General features: G+C 40.1%; 1 protein-coding gene across 1 annotated transcript in view; it reads right to left on the bottom strand.

Moving 5' to 3' along the window:
• Window positions 1–25,616, bottom strand: part of pdzd2 (PDZ domain containing 2) — a 163,533-nt gene that overhangs the window by 75,689 nt on the left and 62,228 nt on the right. Inside the window, exons 6-7 of the mRNA XM_048614884.1 lie at window positions 18,240–18,410; window positions 2,035–2,146 (exon numbers count right to left, since the gene is read on the bottom strand). Of these exons, the coding sequence (XP_048470841.1) occupies window positions 2,035–2,146; window positions 18,240–18,410 (283 nt within the window). The remainder of the gene's footprint in view (window positions 1–2,034; window positions 2,147–18,239; window positions 18,411–25,616) is intronic.

The following is a 25,616-nucleotide window of genomic DNA, read 5'->3' as shown; positions in this document are numbered from 1 at the left end:
AAAATGCTTCTGGTCCACAGCTGACTTGGAGACGCTAAGGACTGCAGATTCTGGAAGCCAGAGTCAATAGACGTGAAGCTGGAAAGGCACAACAGGTCAGACGGCTTCCGAGGAGCAGGAAAGTCAACATTTTGGGCTGAAATCCTTCGTCAGGACTGAGGAGGGGGAGGAGAGCCCAGAAGTATATAGAGAGAGGGGGGTGGGGTTGGGGCTCGGTGAAGGGTATGTGGGATGGTGATAGGTGGGGGTTATTGTGATTGGTCAGTGGGAAGGGTGGAGAGGGTAGGTGAGTAGGAAGATGGGACAGGTTAGATCAAATTATGGAGGTGAGGAGGAGGGGGAGGCTGGACATGGGATAAGGGCGGAGACGGAGGGATTTTGAAGCTGGTGAAGTCAATATTGAGGCCATTGGGCTGTTAAGCTCCCAAGGTGAAATATCAGGTGTTGTTCCTCCAGTTTACGTTTGGCCTCACTCTGACAGTGGAGGCAGCCCAGGATGAACATGTCATCAGGGGAGTGGGAGGGGGAACTAAAATAGATGGCAACCGGAAGGTCGGATTGGTTGATACGTGCAGAGCACAGATGCTCCATGAACCGGAGTCTGCATTTGGTCTCCCTGATATAGAGGGGACCACATTGGGAGCAACGGATATAATAGATCAGGTTGCATGAAGTGCAGGTGAAACTCTGCCGCATCTGGAAGGATTGTTTGGGGCCTTGGATGGAGGTGAGAGAGGAGGTGTAGAGGCAGGTGTTGCATCTCTTGTGGTTGCAGTGAAAGGTACCGGGTGTAGTGGAGAAGTTGGTGGGAAGTGTTGAGCTGACGAGTAAGTCACAGAATGAGCGGCCCATACAGAAAGTGGACAGGGATGGAAAGGAAATATCTTTTTGGTGGTGGGGTCTGATTGTAGGTGGTGGAAATGTCAGAAGATGATGCTTGGATTTGGAGGTTGGTGGGTGGTACTTGAGGACTGAGGGGACTCTATCCTTATTGTTGTTGAGGGGAGGGGGTTTGAGGGCAGGTATGCAGGAAATGGAGGAGATGCGGTTGAGGGCATCCTTAATTACAGAGGAGGGGAAATTATGGTCCCTAAAGTAAAAGGACATCTGGGATATCCTGGAGTAGAATGCCTCATCCTGGGATGTGGTGGAGGCAGAGGAATTGAGAGTATGGGACAGCACTTTTGCAGGAGGGTGAGTGAAAGGAGGTGTAGTCAAGGTAGTTGTGGGAGTCAGTGGGTTTCAAATGGATGTCAGTGGTGAATCAGTTTCCAGAGATGGAGATGGAGAGGTCCAAAAAGGGGAGAGAGGTGTTAGAAATGGTCCAGGTGAATTTGAGGGCAGGTTAGAACGTGTTGGCAAAGTTGATGAACTGCTTCAGCTCCTCGTGGGAACACGAGGCAGCACCAATATAGCAGCAAAGAGGTGAGGGATGGTGCCTCGAGGCAGTCAAGTCCCTTCAGGATTCTGTATGTTTCAAAATAAATCACCTCTGATACTTCTAAGCTGCAGAGGATACAGGCCTAGCTTGTTTAGCATTTCTGCATAAGGCAATCCATTCATTCCAGGTATTAGTCTAATAAACCTCTGAACTGCCTCCCTATGGCATCCTTCCATAAACTTGGTGACCAGTACTGAACTCCGCATGTGGTTTCACCAATTTCTGTATAACTGAAGCAAAACCTTCCTACTCTTGCATTCAATTCCCCTCGCAATAAAGCATAATATTCAATTAGTTTTCCTGATTACTTGCATTCTAACCTTCAGCTCCATCTAGAGGAATGCACAGCAACGTAGGAAGAGGGCCAATGACCTTCTCCATTCTGCAGGCATAAGTGCCTCCATGAACCTTAGTGGGAGGTGGGTACAGCAGCATAAAGTGAGTGAGAGATATTGGAGAGAAGGTGGTGGCACTTATGCCAGCAGAGCGGAGAAGGTAACTGGTCCTCTTCCCATATTGCTGTGCATTCCTCCAGAGCAAAAAAAAGCATGGTTAACAGAATATTGAATACAAGCAGTAGTTACACTACCTACCTTGAGATCTGCTCCTGAATTTCATTACACTGCCGCCTGGTGTTGGACTTCGACAACTGAACTGTGGCATTTCTACACGCTCATGGGTATCGCCTTTGTCAGTTTCTGAAACCTGCAATAAAAGACCAAACAATACAAAAATAACAAGTAAAAGAAAGGAACACCTGCTTTTACGTAGCAATTTTCATGACCTTGAGGCATCAAAGCACTTCCATGACAATGAAATACTTTTGAAGCGCAGCCACTGTTATAATATGGAAGGACTGCAGTCAATTTGTGCAGTGTATTCCCACATGATAATGTAATCCTGTGATTTAATTGAGGGATGAATATTGACCAGGTGACCAAGGAAGAATTCCCATTCTCTTCATGTCTGCGTAAGAGGGATGGTGAAACATCAGTTTAAAGTCACTCCTGTAAAACAACATCTCAAACATTGCAGCACTTCCTCTGTATTAAACCGGAGGTTTATCTTAGATTTCTGGACTAGTATTTGAAATGGTAATTGAACACACAATCTTCTGATTCAGAGACCCAATTGGTACCTAATGCCTGCTAATTTCGATCAAAATCATGCCTTTCATTTTCATTGTGTTTACACTCCTTTACTGTGATTAATTTACTTTCAATTAGAGAATATTATTACATGTAGTTTGTGAAGAAATATTCAAGAAAAGATTATAAACTGGTCATAATAGCCATAATGAAATACCACGGACAGTGGAACTTCATTAGACTAGACAACATGTCAACTTTAATAGAGATAACAAGGTGTAGAGCTGGATGAACACAGCAGGCCAAGCAGCATCAGAGGAGCAGGAAGGCTGACGTTTCGGGTCGAGACCCTTCTTCAGAAATGGGGGGAGGGGAAGGGGGTTCTGAAATAAAGAGAGAGAGGCGGGGAGGCGGATGGAAGATGGATAAAGGAGTAGATAGGTGGAGAGGAGACAGACAGGTCAAAGAGGCGGAGATGGAGCCAGTAAAGGTGAGTGTAGGTGGGGAGTTAGGGAGGGGGTAGGTCAGTCCAGGGAAGACGGACAGGTCAAGGAGGCGGGATGAGGCTGGTAGGTAGGATTAGTTTCAGCATTTCATTATAATGGTAGACTGGTTTTCATGTGAAATTTGACAGAGGGAATTTAGTTAATAATATCAAACATTTCCAAGAGACTTGTACAGTATTTACATAAAAGTGTTGAATTTACAATGATGAAGAAAATACAACCAAGAAACAAAAGAATCACAATATTTCCTGCATTCAAGTGATTAAACCCAGTTACAAATGGATTAAATATCTTTAAAAGGTACTCACTAATAAACGCATCTTTAGCAACATAAATAAATAAATTACTATTATTAACCGCAGATGTCTAAGACAAATTGGAAACAGGATAGAGGGGTGAATGGCCTACTCAGGTTTCATTGTAAATTCTTAAAGTCACAGATGCTAAATTAGAATTGTTGCTATTGAAAGTTACTTTCTCTTTGCCATTATGCACCTAATTAGTAATTCAGTTTAGAACCTCTTCCTGAATCCCAAATATCTACATGAACCAAGACAATTTCAAAATTCATTAATTTGCAATAACCACAAACTCCATTATTTCCTTAAAGAATTCCAGTAGACTTATCAGCAGTAATTCATTTTTCGTAATTCTTGCTGAGTTGTTTTCTATAAGCTTTTAGTTGCGTCATGTTTCAAAGGCAGCAGGGCCAGACTGTCCCAGCAGCAACCAAAGTTAGGAAGGTAGCAGGCAGGAAACAGGCACAAACTTGCCCTTTCCTTCTACAATTCATCTGACGCTTGAGTACCCAAAGAAATTGCTGCCAAAATCATCTCAAGGGTGTCACATGACAGCAACATCCATCTACCAGCTTAACTGAGTTCCTCATAGAAATAAACATATTAATTAACCTTTTGTGAAAATCTCTAGAATTGACCACTTAAGATGATTAAAAAACACCATGGCATTATGTTTGGAATCAAAATAAACACCTTAATTCACCTACAACTTTAACTTACGAGTTCTTTTCCCGAGACTCAATTTATGTAATGCTGTCTCAAATATTGCTCTTTAATTCCCCTTAACACACATTAGGATATTTTACCATGAATAGCTCCTATAAAAATACAAGCTGTTGTTGCATCGTCAGAAATTCATTGACAAAGAGGTTGGCTGAATTGTTTCAATGCTCTTCAAAGCAGAATCAAAGAAGTGATGAGATATAACAAGGACTGATAATGCTGAGGGACTTTGGCTAATATTTCCGGCAAGGCAATTGATAAACTTATTTAAAGTCTAAGCTGTCAAATATCTCTTGGCATGTTTAGCTGCTGTACACTTTGTGGGCCTTGCACTTGTGGTTGTCTTTCACTTCCAGTTAATTCTTCCTTATCTGATGCTACTTTTTGTGGGCCTACTACTGCTTCCATCTTCTTTGTACTCCTAAGCTGTGCTTGATATAGCAAACTATACTGATACACCCTATCATAGAGCACTTAAGGCATCTCAACCTTTTCTTCAACTTGGCACAGCCATGCTATATGATGCTCCTGGAACTATCATTACACCCTGTATAGTTCAGGCATGGGAGGTTGCTGAGTAGTGTCATTACCAAGATAAGCACAGTCTCATTGCCACTTGCAGTTATCTTTTGATATGCTTGGATAAGTGGAAACATGGTAGATAGGTGGGTTTTACAGAATTAAGGCATTGTGGCACCTAGTAGTGAAACAGGCTTGGACTTGCACTATCCTCCTACATTTGGTCAGACACCAGTTCAACATTAATGGATCAGAAGCTGCATCTGTTCACATAAGCAACTAGCTCAACCTACGTCTTAATAGTTATATGCAGTCTGTTTTCCCACTGGACATGAGTGAAGCCTGCACCACTGAAAATCCCAGATCTGTCTCGTTCTGGATGGTAGCATCTATTATGAAGATGTTGGACTGGTTAATTTGACAAAGACAAATTGGTGACCAGTTTGCTACAGAAAGTGCAGCTGCAGACCGTGGGATCCAACTCCTATCTTAGTATATCCCTGAGGCATTTGTCTGTTTCTGGTGCCAACATTTACGATTTGAGCCACCTCCCATGTTAAAAATGGACATAGCAGGTTTCTGACAGGAACAAAGCTGTGAGTCGATTTGTCAATTTTCATTTCCAGTTTTCTCTTAGAGTCCTATGCGTTTCCTTGGATTTTGGGAACGGTTCTGCCCAAAATGGGACCTGCAGAGGCTGAAGCGATTGCACTTGAACAGAGGAAGAGCCAATATCATTTCGAGGTTTGCTTGTGATTTTGAGGACAATTTAAAGAACTTTGCAGGAGCATGGGAATCAGGAAGTACTATTAGCGAGGAAAGTCATGGTGCGTAAAGGAATTAGGAGAGACCAACTTGTGGCACAGTGGCAATGTCTCTAGCTGCGAACCAGAAGCCCTAGGTTCAAGACCCACCTGCTCCAGATGTGCATAATAATATCTCTGAGCAAGCTGATTAGCAGATATCTTAAATATGTAAAGATTAGAAGGAAAGTGAAGTAAGAGAAACAAAGAAAGTGTAACTTAGAAAATAGGAGCAGAAACAGGCTACTTGGCCCTTCGAGACTGCTTCACCATTCAACATCATCATAGCTGGTCATCTAACTCGTACCTTGTTCCTGCATTCTCCCCTTTGATTCCTTTAACCGAAAGAACCATATCCATCTCCTTCTTGAAAACTTTAGTGCTTTGGCCTCAACTACCTTCTGTGGCAGAAAATTCTACAAGCTTACCACTCTCTGGGTGAAGAAATTTCTTCTTATTTTAGTCCTAAATGCTTAACTCGTATCATTAAACTGTGACCTGTGGTTCTGCACTCCCCAGTTTTCTGGTATATCCTTCCTGCATTAACCCTGCCGAGTCCTGTTAGAATTTTTTAGGTCTCTATGAGATCTCACCCCCCACCTCATCTTCTAAACTCCAGTGAACATAGTCCTAACTGATCCAGTCTCTCTTCATACATCAGACCTATCATCCTAGGAATCTGGGAAACCTTTGTAACACTCCTTCCATAGCCAGAAAATCTTCCTCAGATAAGGAAACCAAAACTGCATTGGTCTTACCAAGGCCAAATATGACAAAATTCTATCAGGTAACATAAAACAGAATTCAGAAGCGTCCTACAAGCATATGAATGACAAAAGTGTGGTTAAAAAAGAGGACTTCAGATGATTAGGGACCTAGAAGAGGCCTTGTTTGGAGTAACAGGGCATGGCTGATATATTGAAGCATACTTTGTGTCTGTCTAAACCAAGAAAATAGATGCTGCCACATCACAATGATAGTCTAGACTGGCTAAAAATTTGGAAACGGGGTGCATTTGAAACTCTCTTTGCACTTAAAGTTAATAAGTCACCAGGCCAGATGAGATGCACCCAATGACACTGACAGAAACAAGAGTGGACATTGTGAAGGTAATACCAGACCTACCAATCCACCTTAGATACAGAAGACTGGAGAATTGCACATATTACAACTTTTTTAAAAAATAGGTGCAACATTAACCGAGTAACTGCAGATCAGTCAATTTAACCTGGGTGGTGGGAAAGCTTTTGGAAAGATAATCCAAAACATGTTCAATAAATGCTTGAAGGAGAGTTGATTAAGTACCATATAACAAGATTATTAAGCTTACGTTAAAGTTACATCTCATGGAGTAAAATGGGTAGTGCAGATACAAAAATAACTAAATGAAAAGAAACAGAAAGTAGAGGTGAACTTGTATTTTTGGTCTGGAAGAAGGTAGAGAGTAAGGTTCTGAAGGGTGGGCATTAGGACTGCTATTTTAATATTAACGAATCAGCCTTGGGTGTGCAGAGCACAATTTCAAAATTTGCAGACGACACATACTTGGAAATATTGTGAACTGTGAGGATGATAATGATAAACTTCAAGAGGGCATAGATAGGTTGGTGGAATGGATAGTTAAGCGGCAGATAAAATTTCTTTTATTCATTCACGGGATGAGGGTGTTGCTGGAGAGGTAGCATTTATTGTCCATCCCTAATTGCTCAAAGGTCAGTTAAGAGTCAACCACATTGCTGTGGGTCTGGAGTCACATGTCAGACCAGGTAAGGATGGCAGTTCCTTCCGTAAAGGACGTTAGTGAACCAGATGGGTTTTCCCTGACAATCGACAATGGATTCCCGGTCATCAATAGATTCTTACTTCCAGATTTTTATTGAAATCAAATTCCACCATCTGCCGTGGTCCCCAGAACGTTACCTGGATTTCTGGATTAACAGTCTAGCAATAATACCACTAGGCCATTGCCTCCCCTTATTAATGCAGAGAAATGTAAAGTGATTCATTTTAGTAAGAAGAACAATGAGAGGCAATAAGAAAATAAGGTGTACAGTTCTAAAAGGGGTGCACAGGAATAGAAACTCACTCACGTGTGTGAAAATCATTGAAGGTGGCAGGGCAGGTTGAGAAAACAGTGATCAAAACATTCAGGATCTTCGGTTTTATATAGGGGTAAAAGCAAGAACAAGATCATAAAGCTGCATAAAACACTTGAGCCTTGAGTGGAGTACTGTGTCCAGTTCTTCCAGCTGGACACAAAGATGTTGGAGAAGTTGCAGAAAAGATTTAAGAGAATAGTTCCATCAATGAGGAACTTCAGTTATATGTATCGATTGGAGAGGCAGAGATAGTTCTTCTTGAAGAAGGGAAGATTTAGAGAATACATGAGGTATAAAATCATGAAGGGTCGAGACAAAGTTGTTAGTGAGAAAATGTGCCCCTTAGCAAAAGGGTTGAAGACAGGAGGACATCAATTTAAGGTGTTTCTCTAAACAAGCAATGGTGACAAGGAAAAACATTTTTCACACACCAAGTGGTTATGATTTGGAATTCACTGTCTGAGATGATGGTGGAGGTAGATTTCAATAGTATAATTCAATTAGATAATTGGAACCAGGTCAGTACTATGGCAGATAACGGACATGGTAGGCTGAATCGCTTCTGTGTTGTAACTATTCTAATATTCTATAACTTTTAAGACACTCTGTACCAGAATGTCAGTTTGTATTTCCAGACTGTCAGCTTGTATTAAAATAGGGGCCAAAGTGTCAAACATAGAGTTATTTACATTGTACAGCTCCTATTGTGACTGGGAAAACATATATTGGCTTTACTTTTTAGAATGTGTATTCAATAAAATTAATACTCCATTTATCTGTATACAAATAGCAGGTTTCATAATTTGAAATGACAGATAGTAATCATTTTCTGTCCTATCACATTCTGTAATGGAGGATTCTCTAACATGCAAGTTTCAGTCTTTTAACTAGTGGCTTCATTTGATTAGTGAAAATAATGTTATTGTATGACAAACAAAGGGTGATGTTAATTTGGGTCCATGTAGACAATATTATTTTTCTTGAAGTTCTATTATCAGTAGTGAACAGCTAAAAAAATCCCATTAAGGGCAAAAGGTAAACCATTTGACTAAAATATGTCTTCACCAATGGTCTGGTTTGTAAAACAAGGAGATTATAGGTTATCAGGGGTAAGTGGGAATGTGGATATGAAGTTACAAACAGAACATCAATGACGTTAATGAATGGCACAGCAGGCTTAAAGGGCCTGCTCCTTGTTTGTAAGTATGCCAAATCATAGTATTGGCCTCCTTTTACACGAAGACCCTTTGCCCTTCAAGAATCCTGGCAATGGGTCTATAGGTATAAAAAAAATTGAGGATACATGAGGAGTAGCCCCGCATGCAGAAAAACAGTGCAATATAAAAGCCAATTCAAGAGCTTCACTGATTTGAGAACAAGTCTGAATCCAAGTAAGTTTCAAATCAAAAGCACTGTCTAACAACAGCTGTGCAGCAGACAACAGTTTTTCTTCTGGCAATCTTTAGTCCAAAATGCACAGCAGCATGTAGCATCATGGGATATTATATAAATGTGGTAAATTTGCAGTCTCACAGAATTAAGTTTACTCTCCTTCATCGGGAATATCAGACAACTCAAGATGACATATCGAATTGGACCAGACCCAGATTTGCATTCATGATGACAGTATAAAGACACAATGTGGCAACTAAAGAAAATTCCAGGCAAATTTTTCATTACGGCAAAGAGCTCAGGCACCAGGGGATACAACCTAAAAGTATGGAATTGAAATGGAACCCAGGCAAACATTTTTATGCAAACAGAACAGGAATAAGTTGGCAATGAGGATCATTAAAAAGGATGACATAAATTGTTCAAGTGGAAAGTGTTGCTCGAGAGCAAAGAAATTAAGGAACTTTATATGTAATGTGGGATTCCAATCAAAGTACTCATTGACCAGTATCTTCCCAAATACTTGAAGGTAACTTTGGAGGTAGGAAACTAACAGAAAATCCTCTCAGAACTTCATCGAGGTGAGCAGGCAAACAACACAATTAAGTCCTCTATTATCGGCCATTTTCCGGCATTTTTTGCGGCATTGCTCAGACACCTCCTCAAAATCTGAAACAGCCTCCCACTAGTCGATCAGAGGGCCTTAGAGGCTGAATTAAATGCCAATTTCAGTGATCCTTGGGACCCAAAAATGGTCCTACACCCAAAAAAAATGTAAGTGTGGAAGATACTATCCATAAATTTTCTTGCTCTGTTTAGCAGTTTGCACGGGATGAAATAGTACAGTTCTAATACTTCCTCTTCACACTGCCCTCTAATGTAATACAATCTGGATTATATTAACAGATACATTGAATCATCACCACCTGCAAATCCTCCTCCAAGGCACGTACTGCTGTACAAGGGTCTGAAAGGATTAATGCTGAGGAGTTTATTAAACATCAAATGGGCATGGGGGAACAACAGCATAGGATCTTGAAGGAGTACAATGTACCATTTAGGTCCTCTTTGTAGTCGCTGTCTATCAGTGTAACTTGTACATACTAGCTATCAAGCAATAAACTCTACCTTGTATACCTTGACAAGAGGCTTTTCTTGTTAGGCTACCAAGTAATTTTCCTGTAATACACAACACCAAGCAGACCATGTAGGTTATGGAAGAGGATAATGACAGCAAACCTCAGGCAGCACATATGTCATGGTGAACAGTGGTACGGATTGCTCATACAACATGGTGAACGTGTTTGTCTGTTCATCTGTTCTCTCTCTTTGGGCCCTATCTCCACCTATCGTTTACCTCTTACCCCCTCCCCCCCACCCTATCTTCTGCATAAAAACCAACCTTCTCCCTAACTACCATCAGTTCTGAGGAAGAGCCGCTGAACCCAAAACGTTAACTCTGATTTCTCTCCACAGATGCTGCCAGACCTTCTGAGCTTTTCCAGCAATTTCTGCTTTTGTTTGTTGTTGTTGATGATGAAGAACAGCGATGTGGATTGCTTATACAACATGATGAGCAATGGTCTAAGGAGCTTGAACAACATGATGGCAAGGAGTGTGGGTTCTTTATAGCTGCCTCCTGCAATGCTGAAACAGATAGAGATCTGAAAATATCTTCAGACAAGCTTTATTAAGCCTATAGAAGACATCCTTATGGCAAGATTCAACAAGTCACAGTCTACAGTCAATGGTTAAAAACATTTTAGACCTAGTAAGGGATGTGCAGCAGCAGCAGTGTTTAGAACTCCCTGAAGCTGGAGCATTCATCACTCCATGGCAGTTACATGCTGCATTCGATGCCAATAGTCTATAGGGGCAAAGGATCCTGAGCAAAGGTTCAGCTGGAGAGCAAACTGATGTTGGAAGGTCTGTGAATGAAGGTGAAATTCCTGGGTGAAGGAAATCATTTGAAAAACAATGCAGGGTGAAGGAAACAGAAGTACTTGCAAGTCATATCAAGCATCACCACCACAGCAAGTGGGCAGTATGAGGTACAGGTAGAGTAAGGGAAATCAAAGGCCACAAAAGCAATTTAAAAACAGGAATGTCAAGAAGCCACAATTACAGCCATAGAGGGACATTTCAGAGGCCTAAGCACACAAGGTCTACTGGAAGAAGAAAGCTAGGAGGCTATTGAGGCTGGAGCCCATTACTTATACATGGTAAAGGAAGAAAGCATTTAGTTAAAACCATAGTCAGCAGGACATGGTGGCAAATAAAAATATGAGAGCAACAGGACTATTACTTGGCTTCACAGACGGTGTAATCACCTAGTTAAAATTGCTAAAGAAATAAGATTCATCTTATAAAGCTGCAAAGATAGGAAACAATGACTGAAACTCCAATCAGACTAGGAATTGTTTGTTAAAGCCGCATGGAGTGGGATTCATTTAGGAAAGCCTTTAAGGAAACAGGAATCATTTATTAAGGCAGTGATTGGTGGGAATCATCCAGAGAAGGTGGAGGTAAGACAAAAAGTTCAATTTTACTTACAGCAAGCAGGAAACTTCCATTTTGACTACAGAATTGTAGAAAACCCCTCAAGTACAGCATTGTAATACTGCAAAATTAGAAGTTTTTTTATGCAAGGAAAATAAACAATCATATTGGGAAGATATGCCAACAGAAAATTTTGAAGAAAACAATTTTTAAGATATAGAATAGCTTCCAAATTAAATACTAAATCAGAAGCTGAATAAGTAAGCACACTTCTGTAAACAATTTGACAAAAGCTGACAATGTTATTGTTTTCAAAGGTGTAAAAGAAGCCACAAATATTTGTTAAGAAGCACTGAAAGGTTTTGATAATTAGTTTAGTCTCAGAACAAATAGAATTCTTGAAACAACAAGCTTTAACAGAATATTTAATGCACTCGGAGGAATCCACGGATGATATCAAATATTATTTCTGCAGATTCATGGAAAAATGTGACTATGACAATTTAAGGTCCCCATTTGAGACATAATTATTGTTGGAATTGCTGAGGAGTCTTTGGTCAGATTTATCACAGTCTAAATAAGATTTGACTGTGTGAAGCCACACAGGGGTGAGTGAAGCCAAAGACTGGGAGTAACACAGATCAATTCTAAGAGGAGAAGATCAACTTTCTCACAGAAGATCAACAGAATCCATTCAGTTTTTGAGGTATAAAACCCCTAAAGACAGATGATTAACTAGTTCAGCAATTAGGACAGACACTAGATAGTAACAGTCATTGTTAACACATTGGAGCAAAGAATACTTACAGGCACAAGCAGAGCCTCGCAATTTATTTTTTTTTAAATGCTTTATGTGTAAAACAATAAATAATTTCTAAACAGACTAGATGCAGGGAAGATGTTTTCCCTGGTTAAAAAGTATAGAACCAGGGGACACAGTCTGAGAAAATGGAGTAGGTCATTTGGACCGAGATGAAGAAATATTTCTTCATCTCAAAGGGTTCTGAACCCATGGAATGGCTGTATAAGCCATGTCTCTGAATATATTCAAGAAAAAAAAAAAAAACTATTAGATTTTAGAAACATCAGGGGTATGAGAAGAAAGTAGGAATATGGTCTTGACATAAAGGATCAACCATGATCATACTGAATGATGGAACAGGCTCAGGGCATGTTGTGAAGTTTTTCATCTTGCACTTGTTGGGACAATTTGCAGAAATATTAATACAAAGGAAAATCAACATTTACATTGTTTGAGAGGACAGTACTGATTGGTTAGTGAATGGATTCTAATTGATAGAGGCATTACCAATTAATGATGACTGACAGTTAACTGCTGAGTTTTGTTTACATTTTCTCTGAGATGAAAAACTTTGACAAAAATGCATCTTTTTATTGATATTCAACTAAATACTTTATCAGGTTCACACATTACAATGGGATTAGCCTTCAAAGGCCTAAATCTCCTTCAATAGCCTAAATCTAATTCTTAAATACTTCAAAAAAACTCAACGGAAAACTGCAGCTCCTGTTGAAAGAAATGTATTCAAACAGGATTTCTGTACAGTACCCCATCGATCCACTGACCAGTCGCCTTCAGTTGCCTAATTGGAAACTCTGAATAACATACAACTGAATAACATCCTTAAATTTGTCCAGTCCTAACCTCTGATAATATTCTTCACTGAAGTGGCAACACAAAGATGACAATCAATACAATACTGACAAACAATCCTGAGATAGGCCAACTAAAGTTGACAAGGATTGTTTAATTTTGTTTTGCCAGTAACCAGCGGACAGCCTATTATCTTCATTTTCTGCCTATTAATTTTAAGGATTCCAAGGATGCTACTGAGCAGTAATGATGTGTAGTAAAAAGAAAATTTATCCTCCAAATAAAAACGAAAAGCTTTCTATTTCTTTCGTAAAAAGCAAATAGTAATCAATGATGCATCATCACTTAGAAGGGAGAAGGAAAACTGTCCACTTGAAGAAAATCCAAACCACTACATACTAGGGCACTATAAAAAATCATCGTATTTCTTGATCAATGATTTGCAAATCATCTGATTGGTATGTTACATCTCTTGGACGAAAAGTTTTAAGCAATTTTATAACTCTGTCAAAAGTATTACTGTCATTTTTTGCAAGAGAGAACATTGATATTTCCAGAGGTTCTTCATCTACATGAAGCTTTCTTTTCTTATTAAAATAGATGAAATGAGGTATACTGATCCAGTTCACTTTTTATATTTTGCACCAAGACAGTCTGATCAATGACTTTGAGAACGTGTTAGAAGCAGAAGGAAGGAGAAATTCTACCTGAAGTCATAACACATTAAATATGCAGGAACCAGTCAAATAGAGACTATGTTGGGAGAGATGTTCAGGCAATGTATTTGAATTATTCTAAACAAGATGTGATTTGTGTGTTCACTATATCAGTAATGATAATACATTTTGCTAGCATTCCTCGGCTAAGGAGCTGAATTTACCAGAAGAAGCCAGGACTTGAGCAAGCAATCATCATCTTCAGGAGAGGAGAGGTAATTTCAATGAAGATAATTTGGTGGCAGAGAAGAAAAACTAAGGTATTGGTTATAGTTGATGATTTTGTGTTAAAAATCTGCTTTGCTCAGATGTATGTTATGCAACAATTCACAGGGAATAAAATGCAACTTCTGATATAAAGGTGAACACCAGATGCAAAGCAAAGGATGGAATATCATACACACGCATAGTACACCAATTTTATGCAAGGATAATTATCCACCACAAATTTCAAATGTCAGGTGTATACAATCAGAATCTAACTGAGAATCTAAATTAGCTGATGACATAAAGATACGTAGGAAAGGGAGTTGTGAAAAGGGCTTATAGAGCCTACGAAGAGATAGATTTGTTAGGCAAATGGGCAATGATCTAAAAAAATGGAGTACAAAGTGGGAAAATGAAATTGTCCATATTGGCAGAAAGAATAAAAATGAAACATATCATCCAAATGGTGAGAGACTGTACAGCTTTGAGATGCAGAGAGATCTGAGTGTCCTAGAAGTTATTATGCAGGTCCAGCTGGTAATCAGGAATGCTAACAGAATGTTATAGTCTGTTGCGAGGAAAACTGAATGTAAGAGTAGAGAGGTTATGCCTCAGTTACACATGACATTGGTGAGACTGCATCTGGAGTACTCTGTACAATACTAGTCACTATTTGTAGGGAAGGATGTTAATACATTGGAAGCAGTTTAGAGTAAGTTTACTTGAATGATACCTGGAATGAGTGGATTGTCCTCTGAAGAAAGTCTAGCCCTGCTAGGCCTGTATCCTCTGGAGTTTAAAAGAGACAGAGGTGACTTAATTGAAACATATGAGAGCCTAAAGGGATTTGACAGGATGGATGTCGAAAGGATATTTCCTCTTGTGGGAGAATCTAAAACTAAGAGTCATAAATTAAAACTAAGACCTGGCCCATTTAAGACTGAGGTGAGGAAAATGTTTTTCTCTCAGAAGGTTAAAAGCATTTGGAATTCCCTTCCACGAAAGGCAGTGATGATCGAAGTCTGAAATAAAAATAGTGTGTTGGAGAAACTTGGCAGATTTGGCAGCACTTGTGAAGAGATAAACAGAGTTAATGTTTCAAGTCTGATGTGATTCTTTTTCAAAACTGAAGGGACTGTAAGGAAATCCCACAGTGGAACAATCCTAATGTGGTATTTTGAGAGACACATCTTGGATTCAACACTCACAACATACGTTCCAACTTTTTCATGCCTGAAATTTTTGTTAGGCTTCTAAACATCTGTTTCTGCAGTTTAGCTAAAAGTAGAATGTTACAGAAGATTGAGAAACTTGTAAACATGGCTGGGCTGAAGAACTAGTTAGCCCAGCATGAGTTACTAATGATAAGTGTGGGAGCTGAAATTCCTGCTCGAGTGGAAGTATGCCTCTGCAATCAATGACTCACTAAAGAAATCACATTTTCAGAATTTAGTTCAAAGCTCTGTATTCTATTGACAATCATGGAAAACAACAATTATTTTTATAAATTATTTCACATATCTGAGCATTGCAAGCTAGGCCAGCATTTATTACCCATCCCTAATTGCCCTAAGAAAGTGGTGGTAAGTTGTCTTTTTCAAATGCTACAGTCCATGTGGTGTAGGGACATCCATTAAGCTGTTAAGGAAGGAGCTCCCTGATTTGGACTCAGCAATAGTGAAGGAACAGTGATACATTTCCAAGTCAGGTTGGTGATGGCTTAGAGGGGACCTTGTGGAGTTTCCATGCATCTGCTGCCCTTGTCTTTCTAAATGGTAGAGGTCATGGGTTTGGAAAGTATTGCCACAGGAGCCTTGGTAGGTTGCTGCAGTGCACCTTGTAGAAAATACATACTGTTGGCACTGTGCATGGTGATGAGTAAATGTTGAAGCAGCTCTGAAATAAATCCACAATGGGGGGGTTCTATATGTAAACAAAGCAAAGTGCAGTAAATTGAGTTTGAAGCAGATGGTCAGCCACGGTCATGCCTCAAATGTCAATTCGCGCATGGATTCAGTTTACATCTCTACTGACAACACTGACACTCAAAATACACAAAAATACAATCCTTGCTCTGAATTTTCCCAAAATGTAGCAAAGTGTCAATTTTGCAGAGTTTTAAACAGGCTTTCTTTCTGTTAACCCTGGCAACTTTTCTCACAACTTTACACTGCTCACCTCATTAAGTATGCAATATGCATTTAGCAGTAGTGAAATACTCATCAATGCTATGATCTCCTGGCATTTCCACCAAGGCTTATGGTCTACCTCTATTACTAATTTGTGCAGCATCTTTCCTCAATAGCTCTCAACATCATCTATCCCGCAAAATTATTAATCCATCCTGCCCACTGCATTTCCTAATTTGTCAGTTCCGACTCAGTATAAGCACTCTGACTGACCACAGTTTCCCATTACTGTTCACTGCTGCCAAAATATGACGAGTTACCTAGCTATCTGTCTGCACTAATAGGGAAGGCAGAGATTCTGTGAGAATCCAAGAAGATACAAAGTGAGCAGCACTAAGAAAGTAAACAAAGAGTCCTAAAATATATCTTGTTTCAATGTGTCAGACGGGTATCACCCCTAGGTGCAAAGTGTCCTGGCAACAGCATTGCAATGTAAGGCATCAGTGAGCTCCAAAGTGCAGTATCAAAATGCTGAAGTGTATTAAAAATAAGTCCCAAAAGGGCCAAGATGATGTGGGGAGGCTGGTGCTTTGCTGATGTCGACCTCTATGGATGGAGGTTGCAGTTGGTTGCTGCCTAGGTAATGTTTCCTGAGATGTTGGGGGCTGCTGGCCAAGAGGGAGGTCCTGAGAAGATGCTGATGACTGAAGCCTCCGGGTACCTGCTGAGATCCTCATGTCATGAATTGTCACTGTCTAGTTTTTCACCTCTGCAAATAGCAAACTGATAAGATTTAGTGATAATGGGATGTTAATGCAGGTACATAGCCCCTCGCCACACACTAGTGAGATTCTCATCTAGCTGTTAAAACCTCAGGTGGAATATTGGACTGCTTTTTCCTCGACGTTGAGAATCTCAGTTTTCAGATGTCACCATAATTTCCCAGCTGGCCCACCACTGCGCACATCATTCAGCGCCTGGGAAAATTCAGCCCACCGTATCGGTCATAATCATTTTTCAATGAACAGAAGTTAGGACTTTTGTAAAAGAAAATAGTTCAGAGTCTTTGTCCATGATTCTAGTTGAGCAGAAACTAATAAAACTCACCTAAAACATCCACCTAATGAGGTTACAATAGGATTGAAGTTAACAACAATCCTATTCTTATCATCATAAAAGGCAACAATTTATCCTGACAGACCCTGCACTGTGTCAGCAAAACTGTTCAAATTCTCATAGTCACGTTAACCACCAGTTTTCACTCAATCCCAACCCATAAACTGCATAAAAGCAAAGTACTGCAGATGCTGAAAATCTGAAATAAGCATAAGAAAACCCTGGAAACACTGAGCAGGTCTGGAAGCATCTGTGGGGAAAGAAACAATACACAGATGGTCAGTGCAACCCGCTTTAAACACTTCTAAACTCAGTGATCGTGGCTTTAACAGCTTATAACAAACATCCTGGGGGGACTTGTCATCCATCATCAAACCTGGTGAGATCACTCTGAAGCGCAAAGACGAAGCTCTAAAGTATATAATGTAGGATACAAGATTGACTAGATATTATGTTGTTTTTGCAAGAAATATCTTGCAGGGTGAAGGAAGGAAATCTTCAGGTGATTGATGGAGATGCAGCGGGGAGGTAGAGATAAACCAATCTCTTATGGACAATGACAACAAATCTGAAAAACACTCAGCAGGTTGATCAAGACTGAGGAATAAAGAACAGTAAGATTTCAAGTAGGACCTTTTCTCTGCAGGGTGCGAGATCATGAAATGTCTAAAGTTGAACTGTAACCTCGTCTATTCAGCCTGTTGGATCTCCAGTTTCCACAATGTTTCTTTCTTTGGCCACCCACTTTGGAGTTGCTGTCCACCATTTCCCTTGCTTCAAGTCTTCGCGCAGCTTTTAATTTCCATAAAGTGAATGATACTGTAAATGAGAGAGGATCCCGACATATTCTGGAAACCACGTCTCTACATAAAGTGAAACTGTTGATATTCTCTTGTGCCAGCTGAACCCTAGTAGCTGCTTACAATATTAATAGTGTCACATAGTTTCTGCAACAATTGTTAGGCATAAGAATTTCAGCAAAATTCTTGAACCAAGTTTTTAAAACTAGCACACAGAAGAAATTCTACCACTTCCCACTTAAATACATGAAACAACATAACATGCACAGTTCTACATCAGCACTTACACTTTCAGGATGGTGATGCACTTGGCAGTCAGCTGCTGCATCTTCACTGTCTGGTTTTACATTCTCTTTATTTTCTGTAGGAGAGGGGGAGTTATCAGCAACCACAAAGTTAGTCACCAAATCAGGTAAACTTGTGGAGGGGAACTTCTGGAAATGGATCTCAGATTCATCCTGTAAAACAGAGCAAAGGATAATTAAAATGGTTGGTTTTCATACTGATAATGTTTGCATACCTCCACGATCATGCAGCTTTGCATTATGAAATATTTCAAAAACATTTTCTTTAGTGTCCAGTTTATTTTACTTTCTTGAAATGCACAATAAATCCCCTGATCAGCACTTTCAGCATTGAGAGTAGGGATTCCAGCCACAGCTCCTTCATATATTACAACTAACTGTATTAAGTGAATATCCTCTGGACAAGGTTAATACTCAAGTTTTTTTTTAAACCAGTTCTACATCCTGCCCAGTAGTCTGGATGAGAAATGGCACTTCTTACTGCACCTATTAGTAAGCATTGAAGTGTCATGGACTGCAGGACACAGTGAGGTTACAATTTGAGTCTGCAGTACTGATGCTAACGATGGGCAGAATCTTAATACATTAAAATTATTTGCCGGTTGGGAGCAGTTCCTGGACTCACGTTTTTTCCTGTTACCTGCTGGAGAAATCATGCAAGAAGCTGGCTAATGGCTGCCTGGAAGATTGCAGTAGAGGATTAACTGAGGCTACAGGCCCAATCAGAGGCAGGATGGGGACCTCGCCAGGGCCTTCACCTTGAGGTACCCTTTGAAGATTTTTCAGATGTTAAAGAAACTGCAACCACAACTGTGCAGGTGAAATCCCTATACAGATTGGCCAGTGGCTGCAGCTGTAGCCCATAGAGCCCTGCAGCATAGGACAGCCTGTTTAAGATTAATCCAACCACCAACAAGCAACATACTGGCAGCTGCCAGGCATAGGCCACACAGGAAGGCTGTATGTTGCTGGGAGAAACCCGGCACATTCCAAATTTGCCCCTAAGTAGGTACTAACAAATTCAAATTGACAACCCAATGCTGCCAGCAGGTAACCACCCTGCTTCCAACTCCACTATGGTTAGATCAGCTGAACACTGGAACTCATTGGCCCATCGACCTAATAGTGTCCCATCCTACCTTCCTCCCAGTGCTGCCAAAGCTGCTTTGGTGGGACTGGTAAGATCCCATGCCAAGTGTAATTTTTTAATCAGATTAATAAATAGATTAAATTAATCTATCAAAGCAATGAAATCCAAGAAGGCAGCTATGAGGATTGCTTGCTGAAAAATACACAAGGACAAATTAGCCACAAGGACAGCCGGAATCATAAGTGACTATTTGGATGCATATTGCTCCTCCTGGCCCCACAATATTGAATTTAAACTTACCTTTACAGGATGTCTTTGTCTGGTTTACCAGTAAAATTCATCACCCAATGCACAGTGCAGGCTCCAACTGTTTCTGTGTTGGAATGACAATCAAGGTGCTACATAAATAAAGTACTTGCATTCTAAAAAGTGCTGACCATGTGAAACAGGAATGTCATTCATTTGTATACCTCATAAGCATGACAGCAGGCTGAACATTAATGTTAATGATGCATTAAGACGTCCAACATCATTTAGTGGACCTTATGACATCATTTGTACTGATTTTGGCAAGTTAAATTTTCCTTCTATTTCACTGTTGCAGTTTTGATTAAAAAATTGTTACTGACCATTGTTGTTCTCAAAATTTTTCACCTAGTCCTCCTAAATTTCAATTTATTTCTCCTTTTTACCTTAAAAACAAGTTTACTGCACAATGAGTGATCCCATTCTAGCAACAGAAATTTAGGGCTCAACTCCCTCACTGTCTTTTTCATCCACAATCTACGCATTTCAAAATCAAAAAAATCACAACCCATACCCACTCTTTCTTAATTTACTTTGTACCCAGAACCAAAGGAACAGAACTAAGCTCCATAATCTTGCCACTAATGAGAGGAGAAGGTTCCACAGCTTCAGACGTAATTGTCTAATGAATGAGCATCACAAATACCAATCTTCAACTAATCTGATTCATTCTAAGTGAGATCAAGAAATGGTTGAAAACATTGAATATAGCAAAGGTTATCGCAAATGACCCTGATGAGACTTGCACTCCAGGTCTTAGCCAAGATGCTCCAGTGAGGCTACTACACTAACAATGTGGAAAATTGCCCAAGCATGTCCTGTCCACAAACTGCATGGCCAGTCACAATCAGGTAATTACCACCTCGTTAGTCTACTCTTGATCATTAGCAAAGCAATGGAAGATGTGGTTGACAACTGCACCAATAGGCAACTTGTTAACAATAACCTGCTCATAGATGATCAGTTTTATTTCCGGTAGGTCCAGAACTCATTACAGCCTTGATCCAAATGTGGACAAAAGAGCTGAATTCAAGAGCTGAGAGTAACTACCCTTGACATCAACCATTTGACTTGGTGGACATCAAGGACTGAAGTAATTGGGAACCTATGTTAAACTATTTCCCGGTTGGAGACATACCTATTACACGCCGGTTGTGGAAGTTGATCATCTCGGCCTCAGGACATCACTACAGGAGTCCCTCAAGGTAGTGTCTTGGTGAACCATTTTCACTTGCTTTACTAATTATCCTACCCTCATTGTAAAATTGCAAGTAAGGATCTTTGCTGATGATTGCAGTGTTCAGTACCATTCATAGGGATGAACTTGGTGAAGACAAAAGGTCTGAAAATCTTGTGTGATAAGGAATTATAACACAAAACAGCTAAGTCACTGACGTATAAAAAGCCAGGATTGATAGTACTTTTTACAATGTGTAATGAAATACAAATGTTTCCGTGTCACTTCAAATGGGTGGAATTATTAGACTTCAAGTGGATAGAAACATTACTTTTCTGTTTATTTACTGTCTATTAGCTTCAAAACTGTGCATCAATGCATTTATACAATATCACAAAAGTGAGCACAGCATTTTAACATTTCTGCATGTAATACAGACAGTGCACATAATACACATGAAGTCCAAACTAACAACAGAGCATGACATTGTTGGATCATGTATGCGCAAGTCAAAACAAAGGGCTACAGACGGAGACAGAGGTCGAAAAAACATTTCAAAAGGTGGAATTCCACAGTTGAAAAGTCAGAATTCTATCAAAAGGCAAAGATTTTTCATCCCTGCATTCGCAGCTATTCAGATACCAAAGCTGTCCTTGCCCAAATACATCAAGGTCTGAACAACAGTCAGGCCTATTTGCAACACATATGCCAGGAAATATCCAGCTCTAACAAGACAGAATCTAACTATTGCCCTTTAATTCACTGGCATTACAATCAGTGAATCCCCCAGTATCAATGTCCAAGGCTAGGTGGGGCAGGTGATTTATCAATGACCAGAAACTGGCTGGACCAGACATCTAAGTACTATGGCACAAGAGTAGGTCAGAGTCTGGGAATCCTGCAGCATGTGCTTCATTTCCGGACTCCCCAGAGCCTGTCCATAAGGCACAAGTCAGGACTGTGATGAAATTTTCTCCACTTGCCTGGATGAATGCAGCTCCAACAACACTCAAGAAACATGACACCATTCAGGACAAAGCAGCCTGCTTCATTCACACCTCATTCACCACCTTCAACATTCACTCCCTCCACTGCCATTGAACAGTGGCAGCAGATGAGATTCAAAAGTCACCAAGGTTCCACAGATAGCACATTACCAATCCATGCCTCTATGACACAGAAAAACTGCAGCAGGAGACATGTCTCCAAGATGACAACTGAATAGGATTCCTGAGTCGGAGCTTGTCCGCTCTGTCTGTTTCTTTTCATTTTTTCTCTCCCTTTTTGCGCTTTTTTTTTCTTTGTACCTCCCATCCTTGTGGCATTGGCGATGTCCGGGGTGAAAGCTAGCGCGGACTCCCAGTCTCAGCGTGGACTCGACTCCCGGTCATCGGGTGGATTCGATTCCTGGCCCCAGCGTAGGCTTGGAATCCCAGCCCGAGTGTGGACTCGAATCCCTGGCTCAGCGTGGGCTCGGAATTCCAGCACATCTGGCCTCGAGGTGAAGCCCGGCGCTGTCTGGGTTGGAAGGACTGCTATTCTGAACTCTTATTTCTCCATTTTTCTAATTTATTGCTGGGCTTTTTGTCTTTATTTTTCTAATTATCTTTGCTAAGAATTTGTATTTAAGAATCTGTACCTAGGTACTTTGGTACCTAAGATGGCACTGTAGGTGGTAACTTGTAAACTTATCACTGTACCCGTGAGTACTTGTGACAATAAAGCTAATTCTTCTTCTCTTCGGCATGTGAACAACACCTACAAGTTTCCCTCGAAGATGTACACCACACTGAGTTGGAACTCTATTGCCATTCCTTTGTTGTCGCTGGATCAAAATCCTGGAACTCCCTTCCTAGCAGCTCTGTGGGTGTAACTGCACCATATGGACTGCAGAGATTTAAGGAGTTGGCTCACCACCACTTCCGCAAGGGAATTAAGGGTGGGCCACATACCACATGAACAAAAAACAACAACCTTGGTGGTGCTTTGCAGTACCATAAACCTTCATTTAAGCTTACAAATGAAAAATAGACTTTAAAAACTATGCTCTAATATTTACCTTGCTTTCTCAAGATTTTCAGTTGGATATGGCTGTTTGAGCTGCTCCTTTAATCTTTGAAAGAAACATCTTTCCGTTTAATAAATAGGAGGAATTCACAGATACCATCTCTTGAGGAATTGCAATCTCCAGTGGGTAATTTATTATAAAAGCCAGATCATGTGTAGAATTAAATTTAATATTCAAGCTATGAATTAAACATTATTAAACATAAAACCATCATTAATCAGCGCAGCTTCAGTTTTAAAGATGTTTTAATCATAGTACATTCGGATTAAGATTAACTCATCATGAATGTAAGGGCACTGATACAAAATGATAGCTACATGCAACGTAATCTCCATCGATTAAAGCAATTGCTAAGGCAATGAACTATCATATGAAAGTTGCACACGAACACTGAGGGCTGGCAGATGACGTTTAATTTGGATAAATGTGAGATTTCGTATTTTGGTAATACAAACAAGGATAGGACTTATACAATTAATAGTAGGGCCCTGGGTATTGTTGTAGAACAGAAAGACCAAGGGCTTCAGGTACATCATTCTTTGAAATTTGTGTCACAAGTAGACAGGGTGGTTAAGAAGGCATTTAGCACGTTTTCCTTTATTACTCAAACCTTTGTGTATAGAAGTTGGGATGTCATGTTGAGGTTGTGAAGAACGTTGGTGAGGCCTCTTCTGGAGTATTATGTGCAGTTCTAGTTGCCCTGTTATAGGAAGGATATTATTAAACTGGAAAGGGCTCACAAAAGATTTATCAGGATGTTGCCTGGAAAGACTGGGACTTTTTTTCACTAGAGTGGAGGAGATTGAAGGGTGACCTTACTGAGGTTTATAAGATCATGAGGGGCATAGATAAGGTGAATGACAAGGGTCTTTTTCCTAGGGTAGAGGAGTTCAAAACTAGGGGCATATTTTTAAGATGAGAGGAGAAAGACTGGAGAGAGACTTGAGGGGCAACTTTTTTACATGGAGAGTGATTCATGTGTGGAACGAACTACCAGAGAAAGTGGTGGTTGCAGGTACGGTTACAGCGTTTAAACAATATTTGCATAAGTTCATGTAAAGGAAAGGTTTAGAGGGATATGATCCAAGCACAGGCAAGTGGGGCTAGTTTAGTTTGGGAAAATGGCGAGTCTGGACCGGTTGGACCGAGGAGTCTGTTTCCGCACTGTATGACTCCATGACTTCAGTTTTTAACAAAAGTTGTTTATAGAATTAGAAGGTCACACATTATAATATCCACAGACAAAAGGACAACGTTGTAATTGCACCACTCCTCCAGCACAACGATCATTAGATAACTACAGATAAAGAAAGCTACTTGTCCCATTTTTGCACATCCATATTTTGAAATGCCTGCATCTGTATTATTTCAAAAAGGAGATTTAGGCTTCAGTTTATTAACTTGAACTCCTGCAAGGTGAAGAACCTAAACAAGAATTCATCTTTAAGACCAGACTCTTTGACCAGACCTGACTACTTCTATAAGTAGGCAACAACTCCATTATTGCCAAATCAAGGCCAGGGTGATAGATAGCAAACTACATAGACCTTGGCATCTTTTATCCAGCACTTCCTGTGTTCCAATGCATTATAATTAATTTGCCCTTTGAAAAACAATTTACAGGATTCCTACAAGTTGTTGTGCAACAGTGAAAGAGACAGCGGTACGGTTTCATGAGAGTGGTAAATGCATAATCATGACCAGCTCCCTGAATTTCTGCAGTGGTGGTCCCAATTTCCTTCCATTACTTAAACTCAATCCTTCTGCCAAATTTAGACAAGAAGTCCTAGCAGCATAAAAGTAACCCTGCTAGAGGCACCTCTTATATCTGATGCTCAAATTCAGTGCAGATTCCTGGTGCTGACTTAAAAATTGGAACCAGCTTTAACATTAAATACATAGAAAAAAAATTTAAAACCAGCAGGAGTTGGACTGGAGTCAAGTATAATTGTGCTCTTTAATTAAAGCAAATAGGAAGACATTTAAACAAATGGTACACATCACTTTCACAGGGGTTCTGCTATCCCAAAGTAAGTTTTGGCAGGCGAATTGGACAACATATTTAAAAAATTCAAGGCAGAGATATTTCATGTTACCTTTTTGTGAAAATCCAGTCATTGAGAGTTACTCCTGAGGTTAAGGGTAGAATTATTTATAATGGATCAGGTGCACAGTTATCTTACCTCCTCTAAGAAGGATCTTCTTCACCCAGGTATAACATATAAAGGATAAATGCACAGGGAAGCTCACACACAAAATTGAACCTGCTCAATTATCCATTTATTTAAATGGGTAGGTATAAAATTGAGTGAGGGGCTCTTATGGTGTAGTGGTATTGTCCCTACCTCTGGGCCAGGATGCCCAGGTTCAAGTCTCACCTGATCCAGAGGTGTGCAGTAACAGGTGATTAGAAAATATCTATAAAATTGAGGGGAGTAAATAATAGCATTTGGTAGTTCTGACTGATTTCCCTCCCAGATTAACCCTCATTCACAAATTCAGTAAGAAGAGTGGGTGGAATTTAATGTCCCCCAGTCCCAAGATGAGTTTCGATATGGAAGGCCATTTGATCAGGTTGGGGAGTGCACAGAACATAGAACATAGAACAGTACAGCGCAGTACGGGCCCTTCGGTCCTTGATGTTGCGCCGACCTGTGAAACCAATCTGAAGCCCATCTAACCTAAACTATTCCATTATCATCCATATGTTTATCCAAT

The sequence above is a fragment of the Rhincodon typus genome, chromosome 1 (assembly GCF_021869965.1).
Source record: "Rhincodon typus isolate 14 chromosome 1, sRhiTyp1.1, whole genome shotgun sequence".
NCBI classification, from domain to species: domain Eukaryota; kingdom Metazoa; phylum Chordata; class Chondrichthyes; order Orectolobiformes; family Rhincodontidae; genus Rhincodon; species Rhincodon typus.
The sequence above is the reverse complement of the archived record's forward strand: the minus strand, read 5'-3'. Positions and strand labels throughout refer to the sequence as shown.